The 22,004-nt window shown below is 40.4% G+C and overlaps 1 protein-coding gene and 1 long non-coding RNA gene across 3 annotated transcripts in view; one reads left to right on the top strand and one right to left on the bottom strand.

Moving 5' to 3' along the window:
* The window catches only part of NEIL3 (nei like DNA glycosylase 3), a 35,177-nt gene extending 16,620 nt beyond the window's left edge, over nt 1-18,557 (bottom strand). The window contains exons 1-5 of the mRNA XM_067551969.1: nt 18,270-18,557; nt 13,714-13,838; nt 7,139-7,273; nt 3,751-3,964; nt 403-477 (exon numbers count right to left, since the gene is read on the bottom strand). Coding sequence (XP_067408070.1) covers nt 403-477; nt 3,751-3,964; nt 7,139-7,273; nt 13,714-13,838; nt 18,270-18,410 — 690 coding nt within the window. The 5' untranslated portion in view covers nt 18,411-18,557. The remainder of the gene's footprint in view (nt 1-402; nt 478-3,750; nt 3,965-7,138; nt 7,274-13,713; nt 13,839-18,269) is intronic.
* On the top strand, nt 17,445-21,695 carry LOC137155578 (uncharacterized). Of its 2 annotated transcripts, none has more exons than XR_010920544.1 (3): nt 17,445-17,684; nt 19,297-19,376; nt 21,594-21,695. It is a non-coding gene; the product is annotated as an uncharacterized lncRNA (long non-coding RNA). The 2 variants fall into 2 exon arrangements; XR_010920545.1 differs by lacking the exon at nt 17,445-17,684 and adding an exon at nt 18,286-18,387.
* The last annotated feature ends 309 nt before the right edge of the window (nt 21,696-22,004 follow it).

A 22,004-nucleotide genomic window follows, 5' to 3' on the forward strand; every position in this document is an offset into this window, starting at 1 on the left:
TATTGGGTAAGATCTAAGAGTTATATATGGACCTGGCTATGTGGCTGATCTTTTGAGATCAGAAGAACCATTTGTTTGATGAACTTCATTTTCAGTAATCATTCATCATAAAATCTAGTGTCGGGGTAGTGAAACAAGGGCTGGGATGCCTAAGGAGACTGCATTTTGGACTTCTTATTAACCAGCATGGGGAGACAAAAGTTTACTTTTGTTACTGGTTTGGTATATCTGATAATGGAACAACCACAACTCTGGGGTGTGTTTGCCCCATTTCTCAGCATTTCTCATTAGTCCTGAATCTGGCATCCTCAGCTCTGACCCACCAAGGCACGGTGACAACAACTTACACAGTCTGGTGCAAAGTTTCAGTGGATTTTCTCTCTCAGAAGTTCTCGCCCTCACCTTATAAAAGAGAAGAGTAAAATCACGGGTCATTTTCACCAAGTGATGGGTCTGTTCATCTGTCAATTGACAAGCCTGTGAATAAGGCAAAAAGAGTTTTAAAAATAGATGTATACAACTGCAATACACTGAGCAACTACAGCAAAGAGATTTATAATTAGAATTACTCTATGGACACCCCAACAAACATGGTATTACATAGCCGCTTGGTCTCATATATTCTCATATTTTTTGCTGCCTCTGCTGTATACTTACACACACAAATATGCTTACTTACTATTCCACAGTGTCTGAGTTTGTGCTGCTTCCCCCAAAACAGCTACAAAATGTCAGTGTTTTACTTCAGTGCTGACATAATGGTCCCCAGTAGGACAGTAGAGTGGGCTTCAATTTCATGTAGTAATCTGCACTAGCTGCCACTTGGTTTCTTGATGGAGTTTAGATTAACGCCAACACCTCCATGATTTAGAATCTCATCAGAGACTCTAATTCTCTTGTGTGTAACATCTCCACTACCTGCTTCAATACAGAAATAAAATCCCCTCCGACCACATAGCTCTAGTTGTCACCTCCCACCCACACTGAAACCCCTATGCGGTATAATCAAACAATTACAACCCATACTTGATGGAGACCCCATCCTGAAAGCAATATTTTCAGAATCCTCACTTCTGGACTTCAAACAACCCCCTAACCTCTCCAACCTCATAATTAGAAGCAAGATCCCCACACACCAATTCAAAGCAGCACCAGACCCTGCCAGAACAACAGTTGCAAAACTGTAGACATATCTCCACTGCTATGAAGATCAATACCCACACAACACACATTTCAAGATCCATGGGTCCCACACATGCCTACCACAACATGTGGCGTACCTCATCGAGTGCACTAAAGGCCCCGATAACAACTATGTGGTGAGACATTCACTACGCTCTCAAATGAACTCCCACAGAAAAACGATAGACAAAAACACTATCACCTGTGGATGAACATTTTTCACAAAGCAATCACTCTCTATCTGTCCTCAGTCCTCATCCTCAAAGGGAACCTGCACAACAGCTTCAAAGACAGGCCTGGACCTTAAATGTATAACTTTGCTAGCTACTAAAAATCATGGACTAAATAGATACACTGGATTTATGGCTTATTACAATAATCTATGTTCTACTTAACCCTCCCACTCCCAAGCTTTTTCGTTTTTCTTTTCCCACCTCTGACTAGACTATCAGGCTACTTCACTTTGAATGGTCCCTTGAAATGCATGTTAACTACTCATGCTAAAGAAGCTGTTCCACCTTGTATTTCACTGAGACACTGAGTACATTTCCCAGACCTGAAGAGCTCTGTGTAAGCTTGAAAGCTTGTCTCTCTCACCAACAAAAGTTGGTCCAATAAACGATAGTACCGCACCCACTTTGCCTCTCTAATATCCTGGGACAAACACAGCATAATTCCCTGGACACACTTTAGTTAAAGGCTCCTCAATTTAATCAGAAGAGAATGTCTAGCAATGCATTTTCTGTTATGGTCCCTGAACTTTGAAATGTGCTTCTCCTCCACAGCCCAGCTTTATTAACCCCCAGGACACACCCCACAGCACTTCCATTCCCCTGACTTACGTTACATCTACAGAGGGTTTAAAAAAAACCTGCGCCAGGCCTGGATCCGCTGACTCTGGCTAGCAGGGCTCAGGCTCCAGGACTTAAAAATCACTATGTAGACTTTCTGGCTTGGGCTGGACCCTGTGGGGGTGGACAGTCCCAGAGCTTAGACTCCAGCTCAAGCCAAAACATCTACACAGCAATTTTTAGCCCCTCAGCCCAAGCCCTGCAAGCCTAAGTCAGCTGACTTAGGCCAGGCAAGGCTGTACTGTGGGTCTTTTATCCCTGTGTAGACCCTTAAAGAGCAAGTGAAGTGAGGGGCTAAGGGTTTCCACTTCTGAGCATGATTGTCATTAACTGGTGAACATAGTGATCCCATCGAAGCTGCATGGGCACCAGGTATCAAACAGTGAGCAAGACTGACAATGGAGTGAACAAAAGTACCTGAGGAACGGACAGGAATGCCTGAACTCTAGAGCTGTGTCTACACTGGGTAAGCATATGAAAAGATTCCCCCGCTCCAGTTCAGTTGAACCAGTGTGAAAACCAAAGGGACCAGGAGTGTAGACAAGGCTCTGGCAGCTAAACAATTTTTAACCACCAGTCTAGTTAAACATGCTCACATTGAAACAGTGGTAAAACTGACTCCAACTGCTAGTGCCTTGTCCAAGCTATGGTTCCCACTGGTTTTAACCTTGGATGAGATGAGTGAGTGATAAAACAGTGGGGATTTGGGGGTAACTTTTCCCATGGTAGACAAGGTCTAAAGCCCATTCCTATAGGAATATTGAAGCCTTTAAGCTAAAAGGCCCTAGTCCTGCAAAGAAAATGAGAGATCCCCTGAATCCACGTAGAGGCTCATTAACTTGAAGCGTTCACTCATGTGGTTCCCTTTTCAGAATCAGGGCCTAAATTTGTAACTCATCTAAATTAGCTTTCGTACGCTTTAAGGCTAGATATGTTTTCATTCTGTTGATTTATCATGATTTTCTCTCAGTGACTCTGATCAACCTTGTTTTACTGAAGAATCCATGTGGTCTTAGATTGTTTTGAAGATATTCATTCAGACCTGTCATGAAAGACAAGCCCTTCACACTCTGAGGAAGGTTTGAAGCCTCAAATCAGATATCTAGTCCCACAAGGTATGGTGAATGCACTGCATGGGAAAAGCTTGAAAGCAGGGTCTGAAGGACTACAGTAACTGAATATGATGAAGAAAATACATTGTAATTTAAACTATTTTGAGCCCACAGAGATTTTTTTGTAGGAATTTACCAAGCAAAATGAGAACATTCTGTTAAATGCTCATTAATCTATTTTATAATGGGCTGGCTTGGAAATTTCATGGTAGCACAACGATTCAAGTCAGCAAGTCAAAGTATGAAAATTAAATTAATTTCTGGTCAAGAAGAGACAAAGAGATAGCATGCCTGCTCTTATGGGGAATGCAGTGCTGCCTCAACTCTCCCATCTGACCCCAGAGCAGCTTTGACAGGCTCCAGAGAGTGTCACAGTAGCCCTCTGAGGGCAGAACGGTCAAGCATGACAGCAGAGTCTGGGAGATCACAGAATTCAGGGTGGCAATAATTAGGGAAAGTGGAAGGAGCAGATTATTATTCAGACCTGAAAAAATCCTCCATACAAAAATTTAAACTAACGCATCTTGTAGTTATATGTTTATGTTCTAAATAGCTGCTTGCAATTCAAGAGCATAGAAAGGAATCCCTTGAAATATTTCACCTACTTTAACAGCTGGATGGAGACCACTGTCAAAGAGTGCTTCATTTTTTATGATATTTCCCACTCCAGGTAACACTGCCTGATCCAACAACACATCACATAACATGCGACCTTTCTGCTGCTTAATCTCACTTTCTGCTCTTAAGAAACTAAATTTTGGAGAGCATACGTCTAAGTCTTCCATCATTCTTACTTTCTGCTCACTTTCAGAAGCATTCCTGCAAGACAAGACAAATTCAAAATAATCTATATCACACTATAACTAGACTGTACTTACACAATGTGTAGTATTTATGAGTGCCAAAGGACATTACATACAGATCCAAAAGCCATGCAGTTACTTGTGACATGCATAGAAAAACACAGAAATCTTATCCTTTTTTTTAAATATAGTGGTTTAATGACACATAAGTAGAGTAGAGTAGAGAAGCGCCAGGCCACATGCATAGGCAAGCATCTTGTCCTTGTTCAGGTGAACTCTTAAGAATAATTATAAATCCTTGCCTAGTATATGGAAATACAGTGTTAAATGCATTTCCTAAGCAGAGACTCTCAATTGTAACTAATTATTGGGGAGGATGTCCCAGTGAATAGGACATTAACCTGGGACTTGGTTTCAGTCCCTTTCTCCACCACAAAATTCCTGTGTGACCAGGGCAAATCCCTTTGACCAAGATTCAAAGATACTCCCAGGCTTATATAGCACCTATAGCCCTATTTAGGCACCAAAGCAATTCACAAAACTCCTTTTTGTCCATAAGCTAAACCTGTAGAAGCCTAAATTCGCTCAGCACCTAAGCTTTTGCAGTAAAAAGTTCCCTGGGTGCCTAAGCTTTTACCTCTGAGCATATGCACTGCTGCCTCTAGGCATCCGGGCACCTATCTCCCACCTAGCCCCCAGAATGATTCACAGACCAGGGGAAGACAGTTGTTCATCTACCTAACTGACATGTGAGCCCTGATCCAGTATGTATGCTCAGAGTGGTTAGGATGCTCACCTAACTGACTCACCACTGGGATATGGGAGACCCCAGTTCAAGTCCCCTCTCTGCCTGAAAAGAAGGGATTTGAACAGGGATCTGCCATCTCTCAGGGAGAGCCCTAAACATTGCGCAATGGGACAATCTGAGGTGTGGCTCCCTCAATCTCTCCCATGGAAGTTGTTCCACTGTGGATAAAAAAAATAAGAGTCATTGGAGTAGGAGGACTGGACCCTTGGTCTCTCATCTAGGTGAGTGCCCTAACCACCAGGTAACAGAGTCATTCTCACTCACTCTTTGGCCCAATTATTATTTATTTATCCACAAGTGGAACAGCAGCTAGAGGCAAGAGAGACACACATCAGAGTATCCCATAACCAAGTATTTAGGGCACTCACCTGAGAGGTAGTAGATCCCTGTTCAAAACCCTTCTCCTCATTAGGCAGAGGAGAGACTTGAACCGAGGATCTCCCACATCCCAGATGAGTACCTTAACCTCTGGCCTAAAAATTATGAGGGAGCTTCTCTTCTCCTTTCTCCCCCAACCTCTTACAAGAAACGCCTTAGGCACCTTACTCTCAGAGAGGATTCATAACTGAGAATCACAAGCCGAGACAGGTACCTAAATACCTGCAGATGGGCACTCTTCGTGAGATGCTTAGGATAAACCCATGTCATTGGAATCTCCCATTCACTACCTTAGGCAGGAAGTTGCTTAGAGCGCTGATTTTTGTGAATGGCAGTCTAAGGTGCCTATCGCTCCCCATTCATTGAATAGAAAGCCACTTAACTCTAGCCATTTAGCCAGGCACTTAACTCAGGTTTTGTGAATGGCAATGTTGTTCCCATGATTTGCTGGGCACCTAAAAGTTAGGCACTGTGACAATCAGCGTCACAATGCTCAACTCCCTTTGTGAATCTAGTCCCTTATTCTCTGGGTGTCTCAGTTTCCCAACTATAGAACAAGGATACTATTGCTTCCCCACATCACAGTGGTGTTGTGAGGATAAATAAATTAAAGATTGTGAGTTTTTATGCTCAGACACTACAGTAACAGGGGACACATACAAATGATAGATTAGATATTTGCTTTAGAGAAATTAGCCCATGTGTAGCTACAAATCTCTCATGGAGACATGCAATCCAGTCCAAAACACAGCTTGCAGAAGTGCAATTTATTCCATTAACATGTCCTCAAAAATAGTTTTGGGATATAGATTCATTTCATTCATGACCTAAACCAGAGTTGAATGCACACTATTCTTATGCATAAACACATTTGTATGGCATAATTTAAAAACTGTGTGTATCATTCCAAATGCAAATATTCCTGATGTTCTGAGACAGGATTTTTCTTTTTCATTCTAGCCAAACTAAATAAATAAAATACCTTTTTAAAGTCTAGCTTGAAAAGAGGGCATCTGATACTGACTGGACTTAATAAATAAAATAATAAATAAAAAAATGCAGTGTCCAGAAGTGAAAACTATTGGATTAAGATATGAATGCTCAGGAGACCAACACCTTATTCTGATAAATAGTCACATGTTAAAATAATGTTTAGCTAGAAATTAAAAGAAGAAACCCACAAACGTTAGTAATAGCAGCAAGAAAGTCCAGATTTACATATCTTATTTAAATTTAATGCATATTATAGAACAGAAAATACATATATTAAAATCACCTTGAATTTACACAGCCCCTTTCATCTGAAGGCTTCACAGTGCTTTACAAAGGAAGCTCACAAGGATGCTATTCCTCTACAGCTTCCACACGGGTTAGAAGAACAGTGTCAATGGCTGAGAATACGCCCCCAAAAATGTGTCACAAGCTCTGCTAAAAAATACCTGCCCACAATTTTTGGGAACAGATAGATTCTGAAATATTGAAGCACAAGATAGAAGTACATGGTATATTTTAAATATAGGAAATATACAGTAACCGTTAAAGGCCTAGACGCTCACCCTGCAATCAGATCCATATGGAAGCAGAAGCTCATCTGTTCAGATCTGATCGCTGAAGCAGGACCTTAGAGGGCAAGGGACAAGTGGGACATTCAGTTGTTGGAGCAAGGGGCAGAATCAGGAGTCATGGGTTTGAATCCCAATCTGCCCTTGACTCTCTAGCTGGCTTTAAGCAAGTCGCTTTTTGTACCTCAGTAATGTATACATAAAGTAATTAAAATTACTTACCTTCCCGGTAAGGACGTTGGGAGATTTACTTAGTTATATTTACCTACCTTAAACCTGGGAGGCTTATTTAATTAATTTTTATGAAGTGCTTTGAAATTCTCAGATGAAAGCCACTATATAAATGCAAAATAAAATTCCTTCAACTGTGTGGTGAACACCTCATTTTTTATAAAAAGAACACAGACTAAACACTGAAGAAATGCTTTAATTTTTACTTTACCTAAGCTCTAGTGTTGCATCAGAGAAACAAACTATATCATCAGTAAGCTGTATTTCCAGAATCGGTGGTGCTCTGTTTCTGTCTTTGCTTGCTGTTGGATTAATGCACATGGAACCGTTCATGCCAAAGTGAACCCTAGGCGAGAAATACATTTCTGAAAAAAAAATCTGTATCAACACTCCCAGGCACTTTAATAATCTATTTTCTAGCATGGCAATTAAATTCACCAAGTATATATAGTAATTCTTATCATTATCAGCAACAGGGTGGCATGAAATGCTTGTTTACATGGTCTCTCTTACCTCCCACAAAGGACTGTGTTTATTAGCAACTAAGCAGCACTCAACCATATAGTGACTTTAGGAGATCTTTATGTAATCAAAGTTGTCATTCAGTTAATGATTTAAACGAGAAACAGTTTTGTGCTGCCACAGTGCAGCAGTCTGGGGGGTTTCTTCACTGGTAACGCTGCCCTCCTACAGCATGAGCCAGGCTCCTCCTGGGAAGTTTAAGCAAGCCCAGGGACAATTGGGAAAAAAGACACTGATTTTCTTTCCAGCTACCCCGTTTTAAAATTAAGACTCAATAAAAGAAGAACGGTGTTTTGCTCAAAGAATAGTCTATCGTCAGCCCATCTTCTGCCAAGTGGAAATGATCCAATATAAAAGACAAAATTGCCAGCTCATCCACTACCACAACTTTCACTATGGTATCAAGCACCTTTCAGTTGTCTTCCAAACTACATGACGAGCATCTGCCCTTTGTGGTAGCGGGTTCTTTCTTTTTCCCACCTCTATCCAGGGCAAAGATGGACTGTAGATATTTAAAATTCTTTAAAATTGTTCTTTAAAAAATAAGTATGTATACAGTGCTCGGTGTTTATTAGTTAAGATGAGGTTGAAGGCTGAAGGTACATAAAATATAATGTGATGACATCTATCTAAGGCAATTGTTGGATATTGCAGAAATTCATGTTAGTCTTAAGCCAGCCCATCAAAAGCTCTGCCTCCTCCACAGATGAGCTTTACTCTTGAGGCAGATAGTGCCAACATGTAAAAGGAATGGAGTTGTCCAGAGTTTGATATATCTTTTAGGTACATCAGGTGCAGATCATCCACTGCTTTTAAAATAAGACAATTTTCTACAGGAAGTCCATGTAGAGAGCAAAGGATAAGTAAGTCTGATTGCTGCCCTGTTCAAAGTATTCCTTCACAAGTTAATCCAAACATACCTTATGCATCCCACATCCTCAAAAGGAAGTCTTACTTCTACACTTCTCCTTTAAAAGATATTTTATATCAGAGGAAGGTTAATTATTTTAACCTTTTAGGTTTAGGTTGAGGAGGTGAATACTAGACCAAAGCAAAAAAGGCCTGGCATATGACAGAACATGAAAAAAGCATCTCAAACATCTACTAGTTTTTAATTCTTCCCCTATAATGCCACACATATGTGTACTCTTACTTTTCAGTAAATACTGGAAGAACAGTTTAAAAAAAATATTTACAGAAAACTTCAAGGCTACAGTGTATCAACTAATAACTATTGACAAAATTTACATTGTGAGGTAAAGGATTGGAAATCCAAAAAAAAAGCACACTACTGTAAACTGACTCTCAAGACATATATTGTGCTTTTCAGAAGCTTTTTCATATTGTTTGGTTGAACTGAGTAAAGAAATAGAGCTATTCTGGCAGCAGTTGTTACCGTTACGTGCTTCCATTCTGCAGTGCCATATTATAGTATTGCACAAGGTTAAGCAGCTTTTTGGGTTTTTTAAAATGTGGGCTTTAAACTCTGTGTCATGCTGTCAATCATAAATGCATTTAACATTTCCCAAAAGTTCTTGATAAAAAAAGACAATGTGCATGTTAGTGATAAATATTCTCACTTATGATGGTCCAAAGCCCTGTGTAAAGGTGCATAACTGCACCTTTAGCTGCCATAACTACTTCTCAGTTCATGGCTGGTAGGCTATTTCACAATCACTTCTATGGATAAATTCCTTTCGTATTGAAAACCTTAAGAACTTTACAAATTCCTTTCCAGTGTGCCTCATTAATCCTGATGTGCTGAAACAATGAAAAATAGCATTCTTGTCATTTTAATTAAGGGGAAAGGGAGGATGGGAGCTACTTTAATTGAAATCTTGGTTCTGCTGTCTGATGACAGCTAGTGTTAAAAAGCTGGTGATTTTTTTTAAAGAAAAAAAAACTGAGCTGTTGTAACTGTTCAGTTGTGTACAAGACTTAGTTTCTTGCAGGGGGGGTTGTTTGTTTGTTTTTTAATTGCAAAGCTTGTATTAGTTTCTAGACAAGAGTTGCTCAGTACCAACTATGTTATAGGTAAGGATACTATTTTGTCACAGAAGTCACGGATCTCCATGACTTCTTCAGCTTCAGCTGTCAGCAGCTGAAACCAGGGCCAGAACCAGGGCTGTGTGCCCCTCCCGCAGCTGGAGCTGGGACTATGTGCCCCTCCCCATGGTTTCAGCCAGGGCTGCAGCCGGGACTGTGCACCCTTGCCCGGAGGCTGGGTAGGGAGCTGAGACTGTGCGCCGCCTTCCCCTCCCTCCACCTGCAGCCGGGGATGGAGTTGGGGCCGTGCCTCCTCCCCATGGTGGTGGGGCTTGGGCCATCTAATAAGGCTCCAGCTGTCATTCCTCACCCTCCGCCTCCCCCATCCCTGCCCCCTGGTTATTTTTAGTAAAGTCACAGTGAAGTCACAGGCTCCCATGAATTTTTGTTTATGTCCACAACCTGTCAATGAGTTTTACGAAAAATAACCATAACAAAATCTTAACCTCAGTTATAGGTACAAGAGAAAAAGCTGGTAACAGAATTTTATTAGAAGGTTGCATTAAGGGCTTGGATCTAACTCCAAATGAAATCAGTGGGAATCTTTCCACTACTTTTAACAGCATTTTATTTGGGCTCTGCAAATCAGAATCCTTTCTATATAGAATGTGTCAAGGTTTTGCCCTTTTTAAAGAAAATAAAAATATAAATATTTTTACAGGTTCTTAAAGATTTCCAGATGGAATTCTTCAGCTGAGGTCTAAGGGTACATTTATAGCTATTCTGAAGAAAGCAGATTGTCAGCATGTTCATTGTATACTATCTCTCACAACCCTAACTGTCATTTCCTTCAGTCTAGAGAAAATTAGTCATTCATAAAAGTACCTAGAAACTGCCCTAAGTTACAAGATTCCCCGCCACTCACCACCTCAGGTTTTAACTGATTCATTTATTTCTTAGTTTTAAAACTGACTATTTTTGATATTTGATATTTTTGATGAAAATATTGAACAAAACCGGACCCAGAACTGATCCCTGCAGAACCCCACTCATTATGCCCTTTCAGCGTGACTGTGAACCGTTGATAACTACTACTCTCTGGGAACAGTTTTTCAACCAGTTTTGCATCCACCTTATAGTAGCTCCATCTAAGTTGTATTTCCCTAGTTTGTTTAAGAGAAGGTCATGCGGGACAATATCAAAAGACTTACTAAAGTCAAGATATACCACATCTACTGCCTCCCCCCATCCACAAGGCTTGTTACCCTGTCAAAGAAAGCTATCAGGTTGGTTTGACGTGATTTGTTCTTGACAAATCCATGCTGACTGTTACTTATTACCTTATTATCTTCTAGATATTTGCAAAGTGATTGCTTAATTATTTGCTCCATTATCTTTCCAGGTACAGAAGTTAAGGTGACTGGTCTGTAATTCTCCGGATTGTTCTTATTTCCCTTTTTGTAGATGGGCACTATATTTATCCTTTTCCAGTCTTCTGGAATCTCTCCTGTCTTCCAAGACTTTTCAAAGATAATCGCTAATGGCTCAAATTGTCAACCAGTTTCTCCCTGTTTGTCAAAATCAAATCTAGAACAGCCTCTCCCTTAGTAGCTTTCTCCACCTTCTGAAATTAATTGTCTCCAATACATTCCAAGAACTTGTTGCATAATCTGTGCCCTGTTGTGTTATTTTCCCAACAGATATCTAAGTAGTTGACGTCCTCCATCACCACCAAGTCGTGTGCTTTGGATGATTTTGTTAGTTGTTTAAAGCTTCATCCTCTTCTTATTCCTAGTTTGGTGGTCTGTAGTAGACCCCAACCATGACATCACCCTCGTTTTTTACCCTTTTATCCTTACCCAAAGACTTTCAACAACTCTGTCTCTTATTTCCATCTTAACTTCTGTCCAAGTATATACATTTTTAATATATAAGGCAACACCCCCGCCCTTTTTCCTGCCTGTCCCTCCTGAGCAAGCTGTACCTTTCTATACCAATATTCCAGTCATGTATATTATCCCACCAAGTCTCTGAGATGCCAACTGTGTCATAGTTGTGTTTATTTACTAGCATCTCAAGTTCTTCCTGCTTATTCCCCATACTTCTCGCATTCGTATCAAACATCTAAGATACTGATTTGATTCCCACCCCCCCCCGTTTTGTCCTGTATCTCCCCTACCCCTTCTATAACAGCCTGTGCTCTCCCCAAATTCCAGCCCTTCTCACATTATGAGCAAACCATTTAAGTTTAGAAAATTACAACAAATGTAATGCAAGTTTACCAATTTTAAAAATCTGGCTTTTGTGCCGTGAAGTATGTGGAAGATTTTTTTTAAAAACTGGGTAGGCTCATTTTGGTTACCGTCCCATGGCAATACCATAGTGTATTGGTTATTACATACAAAAGGAATGTTGAGAATGAAAAGCCAAGCACTCAAAATTTAGGAAGTACCAGAATTAACATTGACCGTGTAACCTTGTTATGACCTCCTTGTGCATGTGTAATATCATCCAGTCTTGCCTAACATCAAATAGAAAATCAGGAGTAAAGCAAGAGCTAGAACCCAGCTCTGCCAACTCTCAGACTTGGCACAAGAGAATATTCTCTCTCTTCTTACAATCCTCTGCCTAATTCACTGTCCAGTTTGTATGGACAACCTCAAATCTGTCCTTTATTTCCCAACTTTTGAGTGCTTTACTCTACCCCCTTAATATTCTTTTAATATAGTTTTTGTATGTGATTTCCTAGGGGTTTTATTTTTCATTGCTTTGTTTTTTAAAGCAAACTGAATCAACAAAAATTCTATCATGTGGAACCATATTGAACTCCTAGATGAGTGATCAGTACAGGTAGAACCCACTACAAGGTTGTGGTCCATCCAGAGAGGATTTAGGTCTACAGTACAGAACTCGACCACTTGAGCTAAAAGAGAACTGGGAGCACCAGTATGCTGTTATCTTGCATGTGGACCAGCCACTGGAAGATAATATGACATGCTTTGCCGATGACTAGAAGCGTTGGGAATCAGAAATCTTAATTTCTATTCTTGTGGCTGCCAGAGAGTGTGGTCTAATGCTTAGATATCACACACAGGCACGTATATTTGTTACATTCATTCTTAAAGGCAATGTGGCTAAGTGTGTAGAAGACCACCTGGATTCTACTCCTAGCATTGCCAAAAATGATTGTGTCCAACCTCTCAGTTACTTAATTTGTAAAATTGGGAACAATACTTGCCTGCCTAAGGTCTTGAGGTCTGGCTCAGTATAAGGGTTGTGAAGTGCACACAGTTAAACACCAGTCAGTGGAACAGCTGAGCCTAGAGCTCATGATCTCGGTCTAGTAATTTCCCATAGACTTACGTGTGGGGGGAGCGGCTGCTACTGAATGCCTGTCCCCATCCACAGCTCTAGCTCGGAGTCTACCATGTAGAAGGCTTGGGGCCTGCTTAGTACAGCTGGCATGAAGAGACCTCTGTGGGACAGGAGCATGCACGCTGCACATGGAATGTTCTAAGATTTTATCAGCAAGCTCTACAGAGGGTCTACAATTGGTGATTTTTTTAGATCAGTATAACTCAGCCAAATCAGGGTGGATTTTTATGAGAACAGCAGGACACTTTTCTGATCACAAGAACTCTCCTGTCAAAGTTCAAACTCTGACTGCACAACAAGGAGATGTTAGAGCTCTTTTAAAAAGTGCTTTTAACATTGGTAAAGCTACCTATTTCTCCCTAACCTCATTCTCAGAAATGACTGAATTGTTTTCACTTAAACTTTCCAGAAAAAGTCAGCCCAAGACAGACACCTCAAATAGACAATTTCAGCCCAAACAGTTAAAGTCTGGCAAAGTTATAAGCAACTGAAAATGGGGCTAATAATGAAAGTGTTAGGCAACTGTAGATATAGACATTGCTACCAGCTCTGCCAATAACAAACTGCAGTTTCATTAAGTATATTTTATTTAAGAAATATCTAAAACAATTCAGGAAATAAAATGGCACTCACCCTCTGCTTTCAGGACAACATAACAGCCTACTGCTTTACTTTCATTACCATTTTACAAACTCCTTTTGTGAGGGAAAAGCAAAATCACTATGTTCACCCTGTCATCTGTCTAGTATATCCAGCACCTAGATACAGACTGCACAGAGAAACTTCTCTATCATACTAATTAACTTTCACATCACTGAAAATGACAGCATTGAGAACAAAAAACACCTCTCAAAATGTACATGGTAACTATACATACGGCGGCAATACTGTAATTTCTCATACCTCAATGCCTTTTGTCCAAAATACATAAAAAGCTCCTTTCCCAAAGTTTCCACACCGGTGTACACACATCCTTTCAGCAATCGCAGGAAATCCTGACAGGAGGTTTTATTCTCAGTCACAGCATTCTGAAAATAAAGTCACATACACACACACACACAAAAACATGTTTAGGAAAGAAACAGTACTAAAGCCAGTATCAAATTTTGCACTCATCAGTTAATACCTAACTATACAGACAAAATCTGCCACCCTTAATTACAGTGAGAATAACCTTATTCCTCCAGCCATCCCACTGAAATCAATGGGACTACTTGCCAAGTAAGCTGCTATTCAGTGTAACCAAGGCCATCAGACACTGGCCCATTTTATTCTGCCCTATTAGTTTCCAAAAAACATTATCCTGGAACAAAGATAAGTAATTCATCATTTGTATAAAAACATATTTTGATAACTAAGTGTCACCTTAAAACTCTAACAGACATTACAGAGTGTCCTGCCAGATCACCAACTCCATTCAGGAGTTCTGAAAAGGGTATTTTGTTGGAGAAAGTGTGTGATACCATTTTTTGTTATTTTAAAAGCAAGAACCCAACCTTTTCAAAATTGGAGCAACTGACAGTGGTGTATACATTCTGTACACTAGGTGAGATTTCTTACGTCCAGCAAAAATCTGCATTCAGCCCCACAGGAGTACCTTTCTTTTTGAAGATCAGCAACAGCTAGACACAAAAGGTGTTGGGGACTGGCACTGGTGGAGGAATGAAGGGAATGGATCATTTTAAAGATCTGAAGCAAAATTCACTACTCACATAGTAAGTGTAACTCCATTCATTTAAATGGAGACACAGCCACTTACACTAATGAGGATTTTGGCCCCATGGAGCTACTTTTTAGTGACAGCATTTCAGAGCTTATGTTTTGGTGTATGTACCAGGCATTCATAAAATCAGACTAGTTTCAAAATCGTATTTGTGATTCACAAGTATCCAGGACTTATCTCATCATAGTACCACTGGCTTTAGAGATTTTACAACAATGAGAAAATTGACATTTTTCCAATCCTAACAGCCGGAAGTCCCAATGAACAGTCATGACACAGGGTCTGAGGCAAAACTCCAAGTCTGTATAAATAATATAGGATTAGATTCTCATTTTGCTGCCTTAGGTGACTAGCTGTTTTGCCAGTATGATACAATTGCTCCTTATTAACAAAAAATTATTCCGTTAAAACAATTCCATGCTGATGTTTTCAGTCACTTCTCTTGCCATGCTATTTTAAAATCCTCTTTCTGTTTTTGAGATATGCACAGAAGTCTCTCTACTGTCCCAAACAAAATTATGAATAATTAACAGGACCAAGACTGTCATTTTCACTGTCTGCCTTTTGTTTTTCAAATAGCTTTGTGAAATAACCATGATTATCCTGTAAGATAGCATTACCCCAACCGAATAGAAACACTTAAGGACTGCATCGTTGCAGACCTTTTTTCTAAACAAAAAGCAATATGCTCATTTTTATAATAGTTTATGTTGTATTTCTAGTATGCACATGAAAAGGATTTATAAAATTACCAAATAAATAACATTTGTAAAATTCTTAACTATAATTTTAAAAGTACCTATTCAGTCAAAATACGTTTGACAGCCCATTGTTTATTATATTCAATATAAGGTTGCCTGTTGACAAAAGGAAAAGAAGGAAAAGAAAATGTATGAGCTTTTGCCTATATCAGTCTGTTTCACCAGTCTCAAGGTATGATTTTGACATAATATAGTTAAACTGGTGCAAATCCCTATATAGACACTTATTTTGGGATAAGCAAAATTTATTTTAAGTCATCTAGGAATTAGTTTAAACTAAACCAGAATAAGAGTTTCCACACTGGGGTGAAAACTAGTTCATCTAAATGGGTTTTTAAAAGGATTTAAATTAAAGCAGTGCAACTTCTATGCTTAGACAAGGCCTTAAATTCTTCCCAACACAGAGGCCCTTTACGCCCCACTTAAGTCCTTACATGGGCAATGAAGTCTCCTGAAGACCCTGTGTATTGGATGATGCTTCATCCATGTGCGGAGGACTATCAGAAGGCATAAGTGATGCACAGGTCTTGTGAAGGTCCTCTGCTCAGGGATAAAATTATTCCGGGGATGAACTTCACCAGCTGAGAATATGTGTTGCGATCTTTTCCTCTTTGCAAAACTCATGAGGGCATAATTTATTCAAAAAGTAAAAATACTATTCAAGTCCTGAAACCAGAAGGTTATAGGAATTAACCAGTTGATGACATGATCTCTTGCACTACATTCTTTTTTAAAGTTGGGGCAAGACCACTGTCGTGAAACCTTAACACAGAGTTATGGCAAAATATTAGTCTTTGTGTAGGCTTACATACCAAACATAAGAAAAAACCCTTCTCTGGCTTTCCTGTTGTTAGATAATCAGTATGCTCAGAACATAAGGGTTGCACCAAGTTTCCCACACTTGTGCAGAAACTGACAAAAAAACACCCAAAACACCTCAACAACCAGGAATGGAGCACTGCATCTGCACAGCTCATTAACCAGACCTGTTCATGTATATTTTAACATCTTTTTCTACAATAAGGTCCCACAAGCCCCAAAAGTTTTATGGTGTTAAAAAATTTTATACTGGCAACGAAAAGGATAAAACTAGCTGAGACATTACGTACTGTGTATATGGAAAGCAGACATTGCATTATTTATTTGGCTAAACAGTTTGCCTAGCTAAGGTGGTTTTCCTGTTTTAAAAAAAAAAAAAAGTAATTCTGGAAGTAAACACTCCTTTTCTGTGGGCTAATGTGTAACATCCTCCCTCTGGGCTATGTATTGTACATTTCTGAACCCTATATAATTAAAAAGCAACTAATGCCAGCAGCAACTTCTATGATTTTCCTTGTATTATAGGTTTCCAGAACTCAAATGATATTAAAAAAATTATCTTTTGATTAGGCAAAAAAGTGACTTGAAGAGATTTCCTTCATTATTTCCTAGTTCATGTTTCTCCAGATTTATCATCTCTCCAAATTCATCAGATTTGCTATGGCTAATTTATTATGTTGATAACTAGAATATATTATGGTACACTGATTTAAAAAAAAAAAAGTGAAACATCTCTAACAGCTGCCAGAAACAGCTATAGTTAACTCTCTGCTCTGATTTTTGCAGAAGCAGAGTCTGTCAGTTATATTAATGATCTTGCTCTTAGTTCAGGTCAGTCAGCCACATTTTATCATCTCCAAAAGTACGGCAAACTCCAAGAGAATTTTTACAAGTCTAGCAAAGATTCTTGCATTCTTTTAAAGCTTAAAGGAATGTCAACTGCATCACTTGTATTCTATTGTATTATATCAGAAACAGCATAGTATTGCAACAAATGTCTTCTCAACATTTAATAAAAATTAAGTCCATCACTTCCACCTAATCTAGTTTCCTAACATTAAGCAGAAAAGGTAAAGTTTTCAAAAGTGCCTGAGGAGCCTGAAGTTCATTTTAAAAAGAGATTTAAGCACTTAGCAACAGATTTTTAGAAGTATTTAGGTGCCTAAAGATTCAGATAGGCACCACCTAATGGGATTTGCACAGACACCTAGGAACCCAATTCCCACGGAAATAATTTTAATGGGTTATCAGGGACATAGGCACTTTTTAAAATCCCACTAGATGCCTCTCTGCATCTTTAGGTGCCTGAATACTTTTAAAAATCTTTCCCTAAGTACCTAAATCTCTTTTGAAAATTAACATGTACTTATGAACACTTGACCATGAATGTATTTATTGGGGAAGCTGCGAAATAATTAGTCCTTGCATCAGCCTGCTTGAAAGAGTACAATGCGATCCTTTTTCTTCTCAGTGCCCGAAGACAGCTGGAATGTGCTATCAAAACCACGCCTGTTTTGAGAAGCCACAGAGAATATTTACACTTGGAGCATGAAGACAGGCTATCTGCACAGGTGGGGGTGTCCTCCTTGCACCCACCACCTATTTGGAACATCCTCAACTGCCAGGGAGGGAGCAGCAGCGTCCTGACCTGACCCCCTGCCACACGGCTCAGCATGTTAAAGTACCTTCACCGCTCATGACAAAACGAAAGAACTTGTGTAACACGCACTGTCTGTTGGAAGGGACGTAAAACGCACAGCGCTGCAGCTCGGCGGGCGCTTAAAAATCAAAGGAAAAGGATCGATCAGTGAACATAGGCGCCAGAGCGAGCCACGCACAAGCAGAGCAAGGGACGGACGGGCTCGCCCCCTTTACTTTATTTACATGGGACCGGCAGGAGCCCCCTCCCCTGGCCTGTATATAAGCATCGCTCCCCACCACCTCTCAGCCGGCGGATCGCCCCACCTTGCCTTGGCCCCAGCCCCGTTTGCACCCTGGGGACATCAGCAGCGTGTTGCTGCCACCCGGCTCCTTCGGGGGGCCGAGCACGGCGAGCAGCTGTGACTGCCCCGTCCCGCCCGCCCGCTCCAGGGCGGCTGTTACCGTGCGGGCCCTGCCCCGGCCACCCGCGCTGCTCCCGCGCAGCAGCTGCTCACCCCAGGGCAGGCAGCGGCTCCCGGAGCCCCGGGCCGGGCTGGCAGCAGCGCGCTGCCGCACACGTTCCGCACTGCCTGGCCCCGGCGCACCCGGGCCCGGATTTTCTCCCCGTGAAGGGTGCAGCCCGGACCCTCCACCATCCCTGCCGAGCCGAGCCGCGAACGCCCGCCCCCGGCTGCCTGGGGCCCGCTCAATTTCAAACCTCCCGCCCAGCCACGGCCTGGCCCTGCCCCTCTCTCTGCCTGGCGGTCTGCAGTGCCGGCTGCGCCCTGCAGGAGGAGGAGGAGACGGAGCAGCCCGCGGCCTTGGGGTGGGCAAGCAGGGTGGGACCCCGTGGGACCCCGCCCTGCCCCGATCCCTGCACCCTGTGTCCAGAGCGGTCCGAAGACCAGAGGCTCAGGGAAGTCCAGTCATCTCTCATGTCTGTGGGCAGTGATCAAACGTGGATCCCCTTACCCCGGAGCATCAGTGCACAGAAGCCAAACCAGACCGCTTACCTGCCCCCCCCCCCCCCCCCATCCATCCCCATCAGCCCACGTAAGGGATGTAATGGGCTTCAACCCCAAACCTGAGTCACTGCCTGACCCCGGCTGCACCCTTCCACCCCCGGCTGGAATCTAGGCCAGTGTCCAAATGCCATAAATGGGCCCTGTCTCCATAAAGAACAAACCAAAATGTAGGATCTGAATTTTTCACCCCCTGGACTTCATGGTGTCCCAGATTTTGAGTCTTAGCATGAGAAGAGGTGGAAACTGGGGTGGAATATGGTGAGGAAGGCCTGAACATGTATACAGGCATTTTGTTCACCACTAGGGAGGTTCCAGAAGAAAGGACTTAACTACTGCCCTAAACTACTGCCCTAACACATTATTTCTATTTTTCCTAGTCCTCTGGCTCTCTCATGAATTCTTTCCTATGTTTATTGTAATGCTGTATCCTAAATAATGATTTCCTGATGTTATCATATGAATCTCTGAATAGTGACATAAGCACTGTTATTGCATGTGTTTATCCACACAATTTCAGGACCCTCAGAAAAGACTGGAGAGAGATGGGAGACCAGCCTGGAAAGGTGAATTTCATAGCCGAATCAAGAGTGTTGAGAGGTACGCTTTAAATGTGTATTTAAAAAAACCTATGGCTGGCACTGTCAGGAACATCCCCACATATGTTTTAATAATCAGGATGGGAAAATATACTTGAGAAATTATTAACATGATTTGTACTGTATGTGACCTGGCACAAGAATTAGGAACAGAACCAAGGAATTCTGACTTCAAGTCCCCTGTGCTAAACACAAGACAATACTGCACATTCAGTCATGCATATATTAGGAGACTTGTTGACCCTCTTCACCCTCCTGCCTATACCTGTAGTTTTCTAAGAATGTGGGAAGAAATGGCTAAATACAGTACTTCCCAAAAGAAGCAGGCCAGAAAAGATAGCATGTGGATAATGTTGCTTATGCTTTCTGTTTCCTTTTACTTCAAAATTATGTAGCCATTGTAGGCCGAATTGAATCATACAGCCAGCTACTATACAAAGCCCCACTGAAGATGTAAAATATTCCTATAAATAAGACATTACCCAGAAAATTTAAAAAGTGTATGAAGTGGGTACATAGCTAGGTATGTATATAGCTGTTCAATAAATATACTTGTTCAGAAACTTTTGAGATTATAATTAGTAATTGAAAAACAAGGCTTGACAACTTGACAATTATTAGCCGAAGAATTAAACTCACTAGCCAGAGAGAGGAACCACCAGTGTTCAGGGTCAATGTGTATCAGCCCTCCCTCTCTCCTTTCCCTGCACTCTACTTTGAGGCTCCAGCCAAGATTTACAAAATATGAGTGCCTAAATTTAGGCCCCTAAATTCATAATCAAAAGCATATTGAGACTAGTAGCTCCCATTTACTTGGTAATCAAAATGTCTTTTCTCCCCTGCAAAAGTAGTTTATAATTGGACACTTTATAAATGGCAGTAACTATCCTGTTATGACATGTTACAACAGATCAGGTTTTAACTGCCACATCCAATTACTGGGGAAGTAGATGTATCCATAGCTTCAGTAAGAACCATTTAATAAGGATAGCTCTCCTTTCTTAGTCTTTTCACATACACTAATTAATTTTATTTTAACAAGGTGATCTGTAGTGACCCTCCCTTCACATACACCTTCAGTTTGAACTTTAGGTATATCCAAACCATTATTAGTGAGCATTATATTATGGTATTTGGTAATACTTTCTAAACAGTCTGGAGTTTGTTCCCATTAAGAAAAACATTTAAGGATACAAATACCTTAAAGGTAAGGGATGTAATAAAAAGCACTGCAACAGACACTGGTTTGACACTTTTATAGTTTGAAACAAATGCCAAATATTGAACTTTGTAAATCAGTGTGATTTTGTTCCATGGTGAAAAGTACAAGTACATAAATGACAGCAGCTTTATAAACACAGCAGTTGAGTGAAAATATTGGTCATACAATTTTCTAATCATGTTGGAAGTATAGTGAAGAACAAACGTAAAACTGCTTGTGTTTTACAGGGTTATAAGTAGAATCATCCTCACTGCTGTGATAACTGCAATACTTTTGAGTGTTAGGAAATTTAAAATTGTGGTCCTCAAGTTTTAACCTATAGTTGCCATATATTTTTGCTGCAGAGGGTGGTTTGTTTTGTGTGTGTGTGTGTGTGTTTGGTTTTTTTACATATTGTTAGTATTATTAGGATGCAGTTGAACACCATACACATAAAACATCTTTAACAAGTTTTTCTATGGTCCATTGTTAAAATGTTGTGAACAGAGACAGTGCACTGTATTTTGGTTCTGCAAAATCCACTGGCACCAAGAAACAGCCCCTCCAAGGGTAATTCTACTTGCAGAATTTAAAGAACAAGTTTACCTAATGTTATCCTTCCTTTCTCTTGTTACATCAGCAGGACCATATTATTCAGATGTACTGTGATAACAGATGTGGAAGCTGGTGGCAAACCACTTACAGTAAACATTGAGGACCTTTTTTTTAAATCTGCAAGTGAGGAATTCCACAAATGGGCATACAAGTCCACACAATTATTGTAACTGTGTGTAAAAATTGTGTAACTAAGTGCAAATATTCAGTTATGTATTTAATAGGCACATTTGTACACAGAATTGCATGCATGAGGTTTTTTACAATAAACCTTGAGTATGTTATCCCCTTTATGATCTCACTGGGAAAAAACACAATAGAATGAAACTTTTTTTATTTTTTAAAATCATAAGTTGCCCAGGCTTATGTAGAAAATTTTATGTATCCTTTTTGTTTCCCTAGATTTGATGAGGCCTGACTTTCCACTCTACTGTAGCAGTTTTATGTTGGTGTAACTGGCATAAAACTCATGTAACGGTGGAGAATAAAGACAGTGACAGCTAATTCCTCTAACCTTGAAATCATTTCCACTGCCTTACTCAGATTCTCTCTACTTTATCAATGTCCTAAGAAAAAGTACAATGTATTAAAAACTTAAAAAGTAATGAGAAGCAAAAGGGGCATATGTTGAGCCAGACAAATCAAAATTAATATTTTACAATAATTTATAATCTCTTGTATCTCTTTGAAAATAACATACACAGAACTGACTTTTCCCACCCTAAATAGTCGTAAAGGCAATTTTAACAGAGAGATCTTTCATATGGCCATAACCTTTTTTCTTCTGGGATGGTAAAAGCATAGAGTGAGAGT

The sequence above is a fragment of the Emydura macquarii genome, unplaced genomic scaffold (assembly GCF_026122565.2).
Source record: "Emydura macquarii macquarii isolate MOO-44397 ecotype Brisbane River unplaced genomic scaffold, CSIRO-AGI_Emac_v2 contig_1363, whole genome shotgun sequence".
Taxonomy (NCBI): Eukaryota; Metazoa; Chordata; order Testudines; family Chelidae; genus Emydura; species Emydura macquarii.